The following is a 12,629-nucleotide window of genomic DNA, read 5'->3' on the forward strand; positions in this document are numbered from 1 at the left end:
TGGGTGTGTATGTGTTGAAGTGTACATGTATATCCATTGTTACAGCACTGGTGGACCATGGTGATGGATGTCTCTTGTGTCATCTGGAAAGAGTTGCATGATGGCAGTCTGTGGTTGCTTGTGTTGGCTGGTTCCTTTGGCTGCTTGTGTGGGGGTGGGAATGATTTTATGGCAATGAGTTCAACCCTAACACCTGCATTACCGTAGTTTTTTGCAATGTATGTATGTATGTATATATACAAAATCAGCAAAATCCTAATATTTATATATTAGGGATGGGACGAATACAGCGGTTCCGAATAATTTTCCTTTAAGGTCTCACTGAACTGACACATTTCCAATTGAAATCCGGTTAAACTTTTAAATCACATAAATGAGGTTGTGCTATGTGTATAATCTTCACAGTGCTTTCAATTAAAACCAAACGTCGCCTTTTAATCTGTAGATAGATGAGTTTCATAAGGCCGATGCAGACCCACATTATAAACACATAAGCATAACAATAGTATGGAACGTCTTCATGTAGGGTTTAAAAAAAAAAAAAAAAAAAAGAAAACGAACTGAGATTTAATTTGAACATTCTTAAATGATGTCATTAGGTTCTGCAGAGTGCTTTCGATTCAAAGGGAATTGTCGGCTTTTAACTGGTCAATTATCTTCATGTATGTTTTGCCTCATCTCAATTTAAAACTTTTAAACATCAGCATCAATAAATCAAAGAATTGTAACAAGAGTGATTTTTTAAAAAACCTACCAAAGACGTCACACACTATTGTTAAACTCATGTGTTTATAATGTGGATCTGCACCGGCCACACGAAACTCACCTGTCTACAGATTAAAAGGTAACAATTTGTTTTTAATTGAAAACACTTTGGACATTATTCACACAGCACAACCGAATTGAAATGTGTCAGTTCATCATGACCTTAAAATGAAAACAATTTGGAACCGCTGTATTTGTCCCATCCTTAATATATATATTACATATATTTAATATTATATTATGAGATATATCTATTGATATATATATATATATATATATATATATATATAATATATTATATAATATCTATATATACTTATATTAATTTATTCAGTCTGAAATAAAAGGATATATAATAAAAGCACCAGATATACCGTTTCGGGTCATTGGGGCAGAGCCAGTCCACCGTCGTAAATGGGTGCACAGGTGGTTGTTCCCGTTGTTCATTGTACGTTTTGGTGGTTGTTGGCAGGGATGGGGATAACGCCTGTCCCTGCTAAATATATGTGAGAATGTGGCTGTTCCTAAATGAGAAAATTGGTGTTAATTGGGAACAGTCACATAGTATAAAAAGAGAGCTGACAGGTCTATTAGAGAGAGGACTGCCATGGGGCTGGTAACAGAGGAAGTGCAGTGTGTAGAGCAATGAGGGTATGGTGTATTTATAAGTGACCGGTAACCAGCTTAGCTGTCCCGTTTAAAAGAAAACCAGTGAAGGCTTTGCCTAGCCTAATCGAGCTTCAATCTCTCTTCTGATACTTTGTGGCTGTTCCCAATTAATACCAGTTACCCTATTTGGGAACAGCCCATCCCTACCAACTACCACCAAAACACATAATACCCACACTATTTACAGGCAGGGGATTTGCTTTGCCACACTGCCTTGACCTTACTGTTGGCAAGCAGCGTTACTTATGTGGAATTTGCCTTTAAGCAGGTAAAGCTGTCTGCAGCTTTTAACAGATGCTGTTTATAATATACGTGATTATTTAACCTGTGAGAGAAGATCATGCTAAATGTAATTAGCTATCTAGTTTAAAATGTTTATTACACGTTGTTAGTATAAAATAAAAAGGACAAAAGCTTATGATCAACACTGAGTCATCAACTGTCTCTGAAGTGAAGGGATTGTGAAGCACAAATACACATTTGACCTGTCAACTACCTTTTCTTGACCAATGTAAAATTCTATTTAGAGCTGTATCTTTCTGAAAACAGATACTACAATGTGTCGTTATGACAGAGTTTGCAAATACTGTATTTAGCACAAATCCCACATAAACCACACATTTCTAAAGTGATGTATCACATTGTAATCCTTGACTATTATTCAATATCATTACCTAAATCTAGGATAGTTGTTAGATGAAGGATGGCACTGACAAATTGTAACTGTCACCATGTCTTTAGTAAAGCCCACGGGCATTATGCTTTTTCACAGTTTATTATGTTTTGACATGAACCAACTATATTTTAGTGTTACAATGACCTTAGTTATTTATTCTGTGCATATATTTTTGGTGTTTTAAAGTGGCTTACATTAAGAAGGGATAAATAAAGTCTTAAAAGTCGATTAATACTTTATTCTGCATCCTTAACGTTTTTCCAGAATTAGAAAAATGTACATCCAGTCCATGGATTATCTGAAACAACCTAAAATGCAGACTTCTTAATTGTTGTGAACTGGAAGAATTAAACTAGCGCCATCAGCAAAACCAACAGCCTACATCAAAGTAGCCAGAATGTAAGACATAAAGGGAACATTTCCTCTAATAATTCATCTGTATGGAATCATCTGTTATTATGCCAAACTAAAACCAGGTTGAAACAATATTAATAAAAGTATTTGGTCAGGATTTCTGTGTTTAATAATAATAAAAACACATTACATAAAAAAATGTAATGAAAGACATTATTTACCAATGAATACAATTGTTGGCGGCCAAAATAAAGAACAAAATGGTTTTACAAATCAGTAATAGCTGCTTACATTGACAAATAAATATATCACTATTTTCAAAAGAAGTAAAACCATGGTCTGGAGGAAGGTATTTGGGTAAACCTCCATCGGGTTACTGTAATAGAAGTAGAACCAAGGATCTTAGTTAACTAGCTTTCTTTAGTTTTAATAGACATATCACACTAAAACTACGTTTCCTTTGTTGAAAAGCAGTATAAATCTATTATCCGAGGAATGTGGCATGAATACAGGCAATAGCTAAGAGACTTCTCAAGTGGTATTGCAGAGTATTAATAGCGTGTGTACAATGACCTATAGAGCTAGCTGGAATGAGATGCTCTTGTGTACTGCAATAAGGAAGCGGACGACCTCTTTCCATAATTTTTTTTCTTCATTTTTACCTAAAAAGAACACAAATTCAAAATCCATCTTGGTTAAAAAGCCCAAACAGACAACTTTTCTTGTTAGACTATTTACCTCCATGGCTCAATGTATAGCAACATAAAAAAAAACAAATTGCTATGTGGAGACAGATTGGCAATTTCAAGTCATTTGTTGTACATGATGAAATCATCCTGACTATGACCTAGCCCCCAGCATTAGATGTTCTACTTTAATTGATAAACAGCTGAAAGGAGAACTGCAAGTTAAGGTCTCAGCGCAGGTTGAAGCAACAATCATCACCTACACATTCCAGTGGAGCTGATGCACATTGCACTTACCTCATAACCATACATGACTCAGAATATTATTGTGATCAGGGTTGTTTTGTCCTTTTCTGTTAATTTATAACACATCAAAAACGATGAAACATATACCTTTGGGTACTGCCATTATCAAACAGATAACAAAATTCAAGATTACCAATGTAACGGGCAGAGTTGTGTCATATGCTGCCCTTAGAGATTCTGTCCCCTATTGGTGAGATTAGATTAATTTAAAAGCTCGAAGACCAGCTCTTCTGCATAGTAGCAAGATGCCCGCTTGCCATGTGTGTGCACACCGGTGCGTGCATAACCTCCTGCTTTGTCACATTAGGTGCCATTACTCAGATCTTACAGACTGGGTGCAGCCGATAGCCAAGGTTAAAAGGAAAAGGTGTAATGGGCAATGTTGTGTAGTATACTGCAATTACAGATTATGTCCCCAGTCAGTTTAAAAGCTCTGAAACTGCAAATGCTGACGAGCCTGGCAATTCTGCATTGTGGTTAAGACACTTGCTTACGGTGCACATGGTCGCCAGTTTGTGCCCATTTGTTTGGCAATAATATTACCACCTCTATATCAAAATGAGATAATACTTCCAAACCCATGCATGGACAACAAGAACAACCAAGCATCAAGTGTCAAGACTGGTTCTTCCATAAAAGGACTAGAGCAGGTAGATGTTAGTTGGTCATAAAACAGGTAGAAGCAAAGATCTGTCATGGTCTGAAAGAGACATGTTGAAACATGTTTTTCAGACTGGACAGGACATCAAAGACGACTGCATCTTGTGTCTTTCTTGACAAATATCCCAGAAGACAACTTCCAATGGGATGAAAGGTGTCAACACACACACACGGAAAACCAAGAATATGATATTGCCTATAAAAGAGAATTGAATATTAATATAGGTTTTTGTATTCAGTGAATGAGAAAGTACAGTATATGGAGGGGAAAGAAGTCTCAGCTCATTGAAAATATTAAATGTACTGTTTCTTTCATAAGAAATAATAATATTGCATTTTGAAGAATTAAAAGATGGACGCATTTAGCAAATCTTTAGAGATACTTTAAAATATGCTTTTGACTTTTCTGACAATTGGCTACATTATTATTTACATGTATCATACCATTTTGCTTAGCTAATTGGAGTATTGTTAGAATAGCCATTTTGATTCACTTGTGACACATCTACAATATATATGAGTAACTAGTACTGGGAAATATAAATCAGATGTTACTCATATATCCCAGAAGCTTTGATAAACTGAAATATGTAACACTTTTTGATATTTCCAAAAACCATGTATCCCATTTATATTACAACTGGAAACATATTGGAGCTGGAATTAAAAATAGTGGTAAATCACCCACTGTTTTGGAGACTGTGGTGCAATCTATTATTGCAAAATGTTCTTCTTAAGGTCTTACATTTTAAATCCTGAATGTTTTTCAACCCATTTTTCCTCACAACCGCTATCATATGTCAAATATTAGATGTAATCTCTTCCATTAAAATACATAATCGTGGGACAGCTGGTAAAAAGAAAAAAAAAAACAGATTTAATCCTGATATATATATAAAATGCATTTTTCCTACTTCTAGCAGAAGACGTTATGATTGTGTTTGTGTTGCTTTTTTAAACTGAAATAAATATTTTTTAAATACTCAATTAAAAGAATTATTGATTTAATTTGTATTATATTTCCAAGTTTAGTTGACAGACACACTAGTTAAATAACAAAACAAAATAAATCTAAAAACAGGTTAGCTGCTCATAATTCCTTTCAGTTGTGTTCTTTTATTTAACAAAGTCACATATTGCCATTTCTCAAAAACACTGCAATCAGTTGTGTCTTTCCTTACTAAGATGAGAGAAAAGTAACATTCCCTTTACTCAAAGTATTTAACTAAGCAAGAATGATCAAAAAGGTGGATCTTTATAGTCAGTTCTAGCCCATTTGGTGTAAGTTTTACCTCATGCAAAGCTCATTTAAAAGTGGGTTAAAGACCATCTTTGAAATCATTATTGGAATTAGTTCATAATTTGCCTCAAAGTTCTTCAGTTCTATACAAGATTGTTACAATTCACAACTGCCTCGAGAAGCTGCGTGGAGATAAGCACAGAGATGCCCGCCAATAAGATCCGCGCCCTGCTGTCACTGGGTGTGTTTGATCTAAATAAACCCACTGGCATGAATTATGAAATTGTACAATGCGAAAAATGTATTTTGTATACAATATAGATAAAATCAATTGATAAATCTGCAAATGATAATAAATACCTGTCTACTACTCAAATAAGAGAAGCAAAGATAATGGCTTTTTATTGTGAACTAAAACTGATCTATTTTAAAAGGCAACAGTGAGTGTGTTAGATAACTGTTGTGCTCAGTTCTGCTCTGCCTGAGCAGTTTTCATCTGAGTGAGCAGACAAAAATGTTTGATAAGAATTACACTGAGCAACTTAACATGCCAAGTTGTTATTCATATGTTAATGAACAACTTTAATTAATGGATAATGGCCTTGCTGTTGCCTGTTTCAAGGACTCAAGTGTCAATAAAGCCAGACTGGCAGTCGAGGGCATTATTTGAACGAGGGAGTTCCACTATTACAGAACAAGGAACATTACATAAGTGCAATTATCAGGATTACACTACAACTTTTTTTTTTTTTAAATGCAATTACCTTTGTCTGTAATAATCATTATTGTCCACTGAAAGAGTGATGTCCCAATATAGTTTAAATTCAAGTCCTTAGAAGAATCTACAGTATGGTATATACAATTTTTCATGACACCTCATACATTCACTGTGTCTGCTCCATTAGCTTTTGTTGAAGTCTGTCATTTCAATCTGTAGTTTCACAGGTTCAACTTTCTGAACCTCCAAAGCACACTTAGGACATGCAAAGTATACGTCAGATATGGAACAGCTTTTAATACAGTAATAACAAAAAACATGATCACAGCCGATGGTGTGTGGCAAGGTTGGCCATTCACCACACAGAGCACACTCTCTGCATTGCCTGGCTAGTGTGGCATCACTGATCTTGAAACCGTCAAGGGGGGAAAACCAAGCGCATAATCTTGACTTCAGCTTTCTTGTGTTGATAAGCGGGAAAAGAAAAATCAGAAATTCAGCAAAACCATGCCATAACAATTCTCTATTCATATATTCAAATCCAACTTGACGGATGCCCTGAGGTCTACTAAAAACTGCTCGGATTCCAAGAAATCGTTCTGCCAATGTGGGAAATCTTCCTTTTTGAAGAAAGATAAGAAAATTCAACAGACTTGCAACTTTTGTAAGGCCAGATATTATACCTATTAAATATTTTGCTTTGTGAAATGCAGACTCTGTTGGTCGGTTTGTGAATAAGTCATGAGACCTCTCTTGCAGCCACTTTTCTCCAATTGTGCACAGAGCATACCACAATTTCTGTTGTCGGCTCATTGGTTGGTACTTTTGAGCTTGAGATAGGTCATTCTTGTATCTGATGCTCAGAAGAGATTGTCCAACGGTGGCACTCTGGGAATAAATGGTAAATCTCCACAAAAGAAGCTGTAGAAATGCTTTTAGCTCTGGTTCAAAGTGGGTTAACTGTCCAGGTTTAAAATGCTGAAAACACTGGGTGAACTGTGACCAAACAAGCTGTTCTAAAGCTGTATCCAACTCAAAAGCATCAAGCTGACTTATTCTTAGAACTGGAGTAATAGCACTTGAACTGCCTTCCGTGAAATGCATGTCTCCTCCAGTGTCATCTACAAGCATAAAAGAAAAATTGTTATGCATTTTTACATAGAAGTTTAAAATCACTTTTCATGTGTAAAACCTGTAAGAAATTCCCTTTAGCTCTGCTGTGCACTAGCACAGGAGTGCTTTTTTTCCATTTGGAGGTTCAGTGTGGACAAATCACATCACAGAAGATTATCCAAACAGCACAGGCTTAGTAATACAGTAAACATCCGCCATGTGGAACTACTTTCCTTTGACATCCTTTGTATGGGTTCTGAGCACCCTGTGTCCTATTATGAAACTTGCTAGTTCCCTTCTGTAATTATGACAGGACATTTTTCTGTCAACAATATACTAAAAATTTCATTCAAGGATTTATTTATTACATAAAGGTGGTCAATTATAGCAAATAGCAAAACAGTAAATTATATTGCCAGACTGTTTTGACCATACTAAAATAAACTCAATTGGCTTACTACTATTAGTTACTGTAAATAACCCAAACATGCTTTTTTAAACCTCACTATACTGGCACTCGATGACAAATACAGGGTCAGCATGTTAAATTATTTACTTCTGTTTAAAATGGCTTTGTTCTACAGTCCCAACAGACTACAGTATGTAGTGGAAGGATGCAGCCATCTGTAGTCTGGACTAGGGTACAGTAGGTAACACAGACAAATTATTGCTTCAGTCCACTCTCTAGATACAAAGTCTTATTCTTTTCAGTGCTTTTATTGAGTAGTTTACAAGTTGTGAATTAATATATTTTATTTGAGAACATATTATTGACAGAAAACTATCAATAGTAATGTTGCAATTGTCAAGGGCTTGTCAATATTAATGTAATTATGATTTAGAGGACCACATAGATGTTAGCTAGGCCAAGTAACATCTCCTAAAGGCCTGCTATCAATACCAGGATTATTACTGACACGTTTCCTGAGACTTGCTGTACTGCTAGATACATTACCACTGGGCACGTTTATCAATGCATACTGCCTATACAAATTAAGCATTTAAATTGTGTTTACTTTAACACCAGCAACTGGAAACCTATGATTCTGAAGTAATCTTCAAAACATGGAGTAAATAGCTGTATTTACTGCATTGTAAACAAAAGGCTTGTCTTCATAGTGTTCATGCAAGGCACATCAAATAATTGCTCAGGAGATACTGAAGAAGTGGCATAGAACTAACAAAAGCCAGTTCTTTCAAACAACAATAGCCAGGACTTAACAGAAGACAGTATATATTTGAGCTAATTTTACTTAGTTTTCTGGGTATACACGTGAATGTTTCACAGCCAGTACCCCTTATTTAGCCTATATTTGAATCATAGTATTGTCTTTAAATTACTTTATCTTGTATTTTCCAATTTACCGTAGCTGGTCAAACAATTTTACAAATAAAAGGGTCCTCATAATCACGTAAAAAGAACACAGTCAGTGAAAGATTATAGTCAAATGCAATCCAAACATCAAAGAGTGTATACAAAAAGTATGGTAGTTAAATAAAATGTCAATTTTGGTTATAGTAAACATAAGTCACGAGATATTGGATTTTATAGAACACTGATGCTATAAATGTAACAAATGCTCCAGATAAGGATTTGGGTCTGGGAGTAACACCCTCTAATTTTAACCAACACAGTAAAGTGTATTTTCAGGGGATAAAATGGCACATTACCTTGAAGTCAGGAGTATTCTCAATAATAATGGTAATGAGGTAGGCATTAAAAAAGAGCCTTCCATTTTAACTGTAATGTTGCTTTGAACTACTGTACAACCACGCGTGTGTTCTACAAGGTTCTTTATTGGATCAGCACATTCCTTTCGAGGTATCACACTGATTCTGCAAATTAAGTTACTTTTAACATTGAATTCTTAAACTCAGTGAACATATACAGCCAAACAGATAAACACAATAAGGAAATGCATTAATACATTACAAAACAGTTTATTTAATATTATAGACACCTTTTTTTAGCGGTTGCCTCCGACGATGGCTCCAGTTGGATTTGTAGCTGGACCGGGACGTTTATGCTTCAACCTGTGTAGCTTCAAATTTTTCTAATTTTTACTGTGATTGGCTGCAAACACAACGGGGCTGTGTTCTGGGAGATGTAGTTGTTAGTGGAAGTTTTAGAGGAGGCAGACAAGCTGAGCAGCAAAATTGCTACGCGTATTTCTATGCATTAAATTTAAATACAGTGAATATTTCAGATTTTTTTTTTTATTTATAAAAATGGCAGGTACGTACGTAGCTTATCTGGACTACTGGATTATATTGTTATTTTATTATTATATACCCCCCCCCCCCCCCCCCCCCCCCCTGTACATACAAATAACTTCGGTAGAATCTGAACTGCCAAGTTGGGGTTGAACAGTGGAAATTATCATTCCAAATTAATTTTGGCTTTTTTTTTATTTTTTTATTTTTTTTTATTAAATTTGGAAGAGACAGATTTTTTATCTCCACCTTCAATATAGTAAGTTTACAACAAGGGACAAAGGGAGTGTTGAGGCTGAGGTTCAGCCCCACGGCCCATACAGACATTCAAATAATGGGACTGCTTTTAAAACATTCTCTGTGCCGCTGCACCACTGCAGGCCATTGATAAAACTGTATTTTTTCACAGTTATTACAATTTCCGTGAAATTTACCCAGTGCAGGGTTATATGTAGGTCCTCATGAAAATTACCCATTTCTGAAATAAGTGTAACTGACAGTAACTGAAAAATAAAGAAATGTGTTCACGTCCATGGAATTGTTATATACCGGTAGTTATCATCCCTAGCATTTTTTTAATGTTTACAGTTCTCTGGCATTGTATGCACAGTATATAATACCCAGAAATATTATGTTGTTAGTTCTCTGGTGCATCGATTGCATATAAGTCCCCTCCCACAATTTAAAGTTAACAAAAATGCATGAAAATAAAGCACACAAAAGGAATGTGTGTGAAAAATATGCATGTCTCCTCATATTTTTGAACAATTTTGCCACCCATAACAGTTGACTTGGCCACCAGGTTTTGAAAGATAGTGGCCAAATGGCCACCAGCTAAAAAATTTATTTGTACCACCCTGATTGTACGATCACAGTAAACTGCATCATATATTACTACACTACAACTGAGAAATTTACCATAAAAAACCTTCCATAAACCTGGGTCTCATATACTACTATTAATAACAAACACTACTTGTCTCGAAATATTTTAACGGTCAGGTAATTCTCGGCTGATAAACACTGAATAAATAACCTCTTTTTAATCCTGAAAGGTTAGGGGTGTGCAATTTTTGTTTAAAATAACTTCTGGTCCAAGGGACAAAAATGCTAGAAAAATCTTCTTGCCCACAATACACAAAAGGATCAGTACGACCCCACCTCACCTCAACAAATTTATAACATACTTTAAGGATATGTGCCTTTCAGTGCAGTTTGGAACACATTTGCTAGTAACTTTAAGTAACATACTAAAAGTACAACTACAATAAGGAATACTTGGGAGTTACTGAAATATAAAAATAGCTACTGCCTGTTTTTTTCCACAATTTCTCTATAAGCTGAAATCAACCCCCGATGTACAGGTGTTTTAGTTTGTTGCATCACAGATATGAAATCATTGCCAACTATTACTGCTGCTTTGTGGAATTCAGATTTTTATTGGTTTTTATCAACTGCTGAACCCCAGATTTTTAAAGGATAAGTATCCTGTCAAGTTTCTCTACATTTTTTACTGTTTTTCTATCAAAATGCACACAATATTTACTGTAGGCTACATTAAATTCTGCGAACACAAAATATGTTTTCTCGTTTGTTTTAATGGAGGTCTAATATGAACAATTCTTCTAAGACACACAATATCCATTGACGTTCTTAATTAATAGCCACTTTGCGATACGTTAGAATTTTATTCATCCAAACACTGTATATTCTTAAGTATACATTTATTATGCAAATTCTGTTTTAAAAATATACTTGTTCAAAAGGTCATTAAAAAATTCAGCCACCTCAGGTTATAAAATGCCTACAGTACTTAAGCGTAATAATGTAATGTACATTTAAAGGCGCTGTGGAAGGCATGACTTACGTTGCCCTTGAGAGCAAAGAACGGTATCAGATGTCATATATGACACACACACACACACACACACACATATATATATATATATATATATATATATATATATATATATATATATATATATATATATATATACTCACTATCAGTCGCCAAGTCGCAGGATATCTGGCATTGTACACGCCCTGAAGACTGCGACTAGTCTGCTGTAACAATAGTAGGACTGCATAAGAAATGTACTGTGTCTGGGACAGTGAGATATAGTGTGCATTGCATTGTTTTAGTTTTACTTAATTGTGCAATGAAAAATGTACACAGACAGAAAAAAAATGGTTCCACAGTTGTTTACTTTCCACCAGTGTAAAGCCACTGAAAATGCTTCTGCCTGGGCTCTTTTGCTTCCGACTGGACAACTATGGGGATGACGTGTCATAGCACAATTTAATACAGTCACAGTTTACTACTTTTACACTATATGCAATTACATATTTCAATAAACTGTTTATATTTACCCATATTATCTCGACGTGGTATACTGACTTCCTTATTCTTGCTGCAGCGATCAACTCACTATGCAAGACAGGACTTCCGTGGACTGCTGCCTGCTCTCCGCCCCTTAGCAACCCTACAGCCAATAGTAAAGTGTTTGTCATGGGAACGAAGTCTGCTGAGAGCCAACCGCACAGCTGAGTCGCCTGTACTCGATTTGAGGTGGCAAAGTCGAAAATCTCAGCGCGAGATACTGAGGGGAGGAGACATTGAATAGTTTATCAACTCTCAACCAAACCACCGACTGCTCTGAGATCCAGCAATCATAGACAGTACATGCGACAGTTTGGCTGTATTGTGTAAGAGTTAGCCAATCTGATCTCTAATATGGGTGGGATTCACTAGCTGCTTGTTTGCCTGTTGGTCGTTTAGTGAATTCAGCCGCTGGTGGATGCAATTAGTTAAATACATGTGTTTTCTGTAAAATGTGTGAGTTTTTGGAAACCGCATGTGTTTGCCATATCTGCATACACTTTTAACTATTTTAAGCATATACAGTTGGATTGTTGAAAGTGTAGATATATGATTTTTATTGGTCAAAATAGTAATTTTTTTCTTGCAACTTTGATTTAAAAATAAAGATATATATATATATATATATATATATATATATATATATATATATATATATATATATATATATATATAGATAGATAGATAGATAGATATATAATGTATGTACATACATAATTACAACATTTTGTAAAAACGGCGTATACTTGCTTGTAATTCACATTTTGCATCTTGGTATAGTAGAAAGTTATGTAAGTAATTTTATCATATTAATATCATATTATTATTATGATTAAAAAAAAAAAAAA

The 12,629-nt window shown here is 35.1% G+C and overlaps 1 protein-coding gene across 1 annotated transcript; it reads right to left on the reverse strand.

Moving 5' to 3' along the window:
- Nucleotides 1-5,155: 5,155 nt before the first annotated feature.
- pex2 (peroxisomal biogenesis factor 2) lies at nt 5,156-11,860 on the reverse strand. The gene is made up of 2 exons (XM_041247526.1): nt 11,772-11,860; nt 5,156-7,195 (listed from the first exon to the last, which is right to left on the reverse strand). Exons 1-2 carry the CDS (start codon nt 11,773-11,775, stop codon nt 6,258-6,260), a joined length of 942 nt encoding a protein of 313 aa, XP_041103460.1. The 5' UTR covers nt 11,776-11,860; the 3' UTR covers nt 5,156-6,257.
- Between the last annotated feature and the right edge of the window lie 769 nt (nt 11,861-12,629).

Source organism: Polyodon spathula, chromosome 4, assembly GCF_017654505.1.
Source record: "Polyodon spathula isolate WHYD16114869_AA chromosome 4, ASM1765450v1, whole genome shotgun sequence".
Taxonomy (NCBI): Eukaryota; Metazoa; Chordata; class Actinopteri; order Acipenseriformes; family Polyodontidae; genus Polyodon; species Polyodon spathula.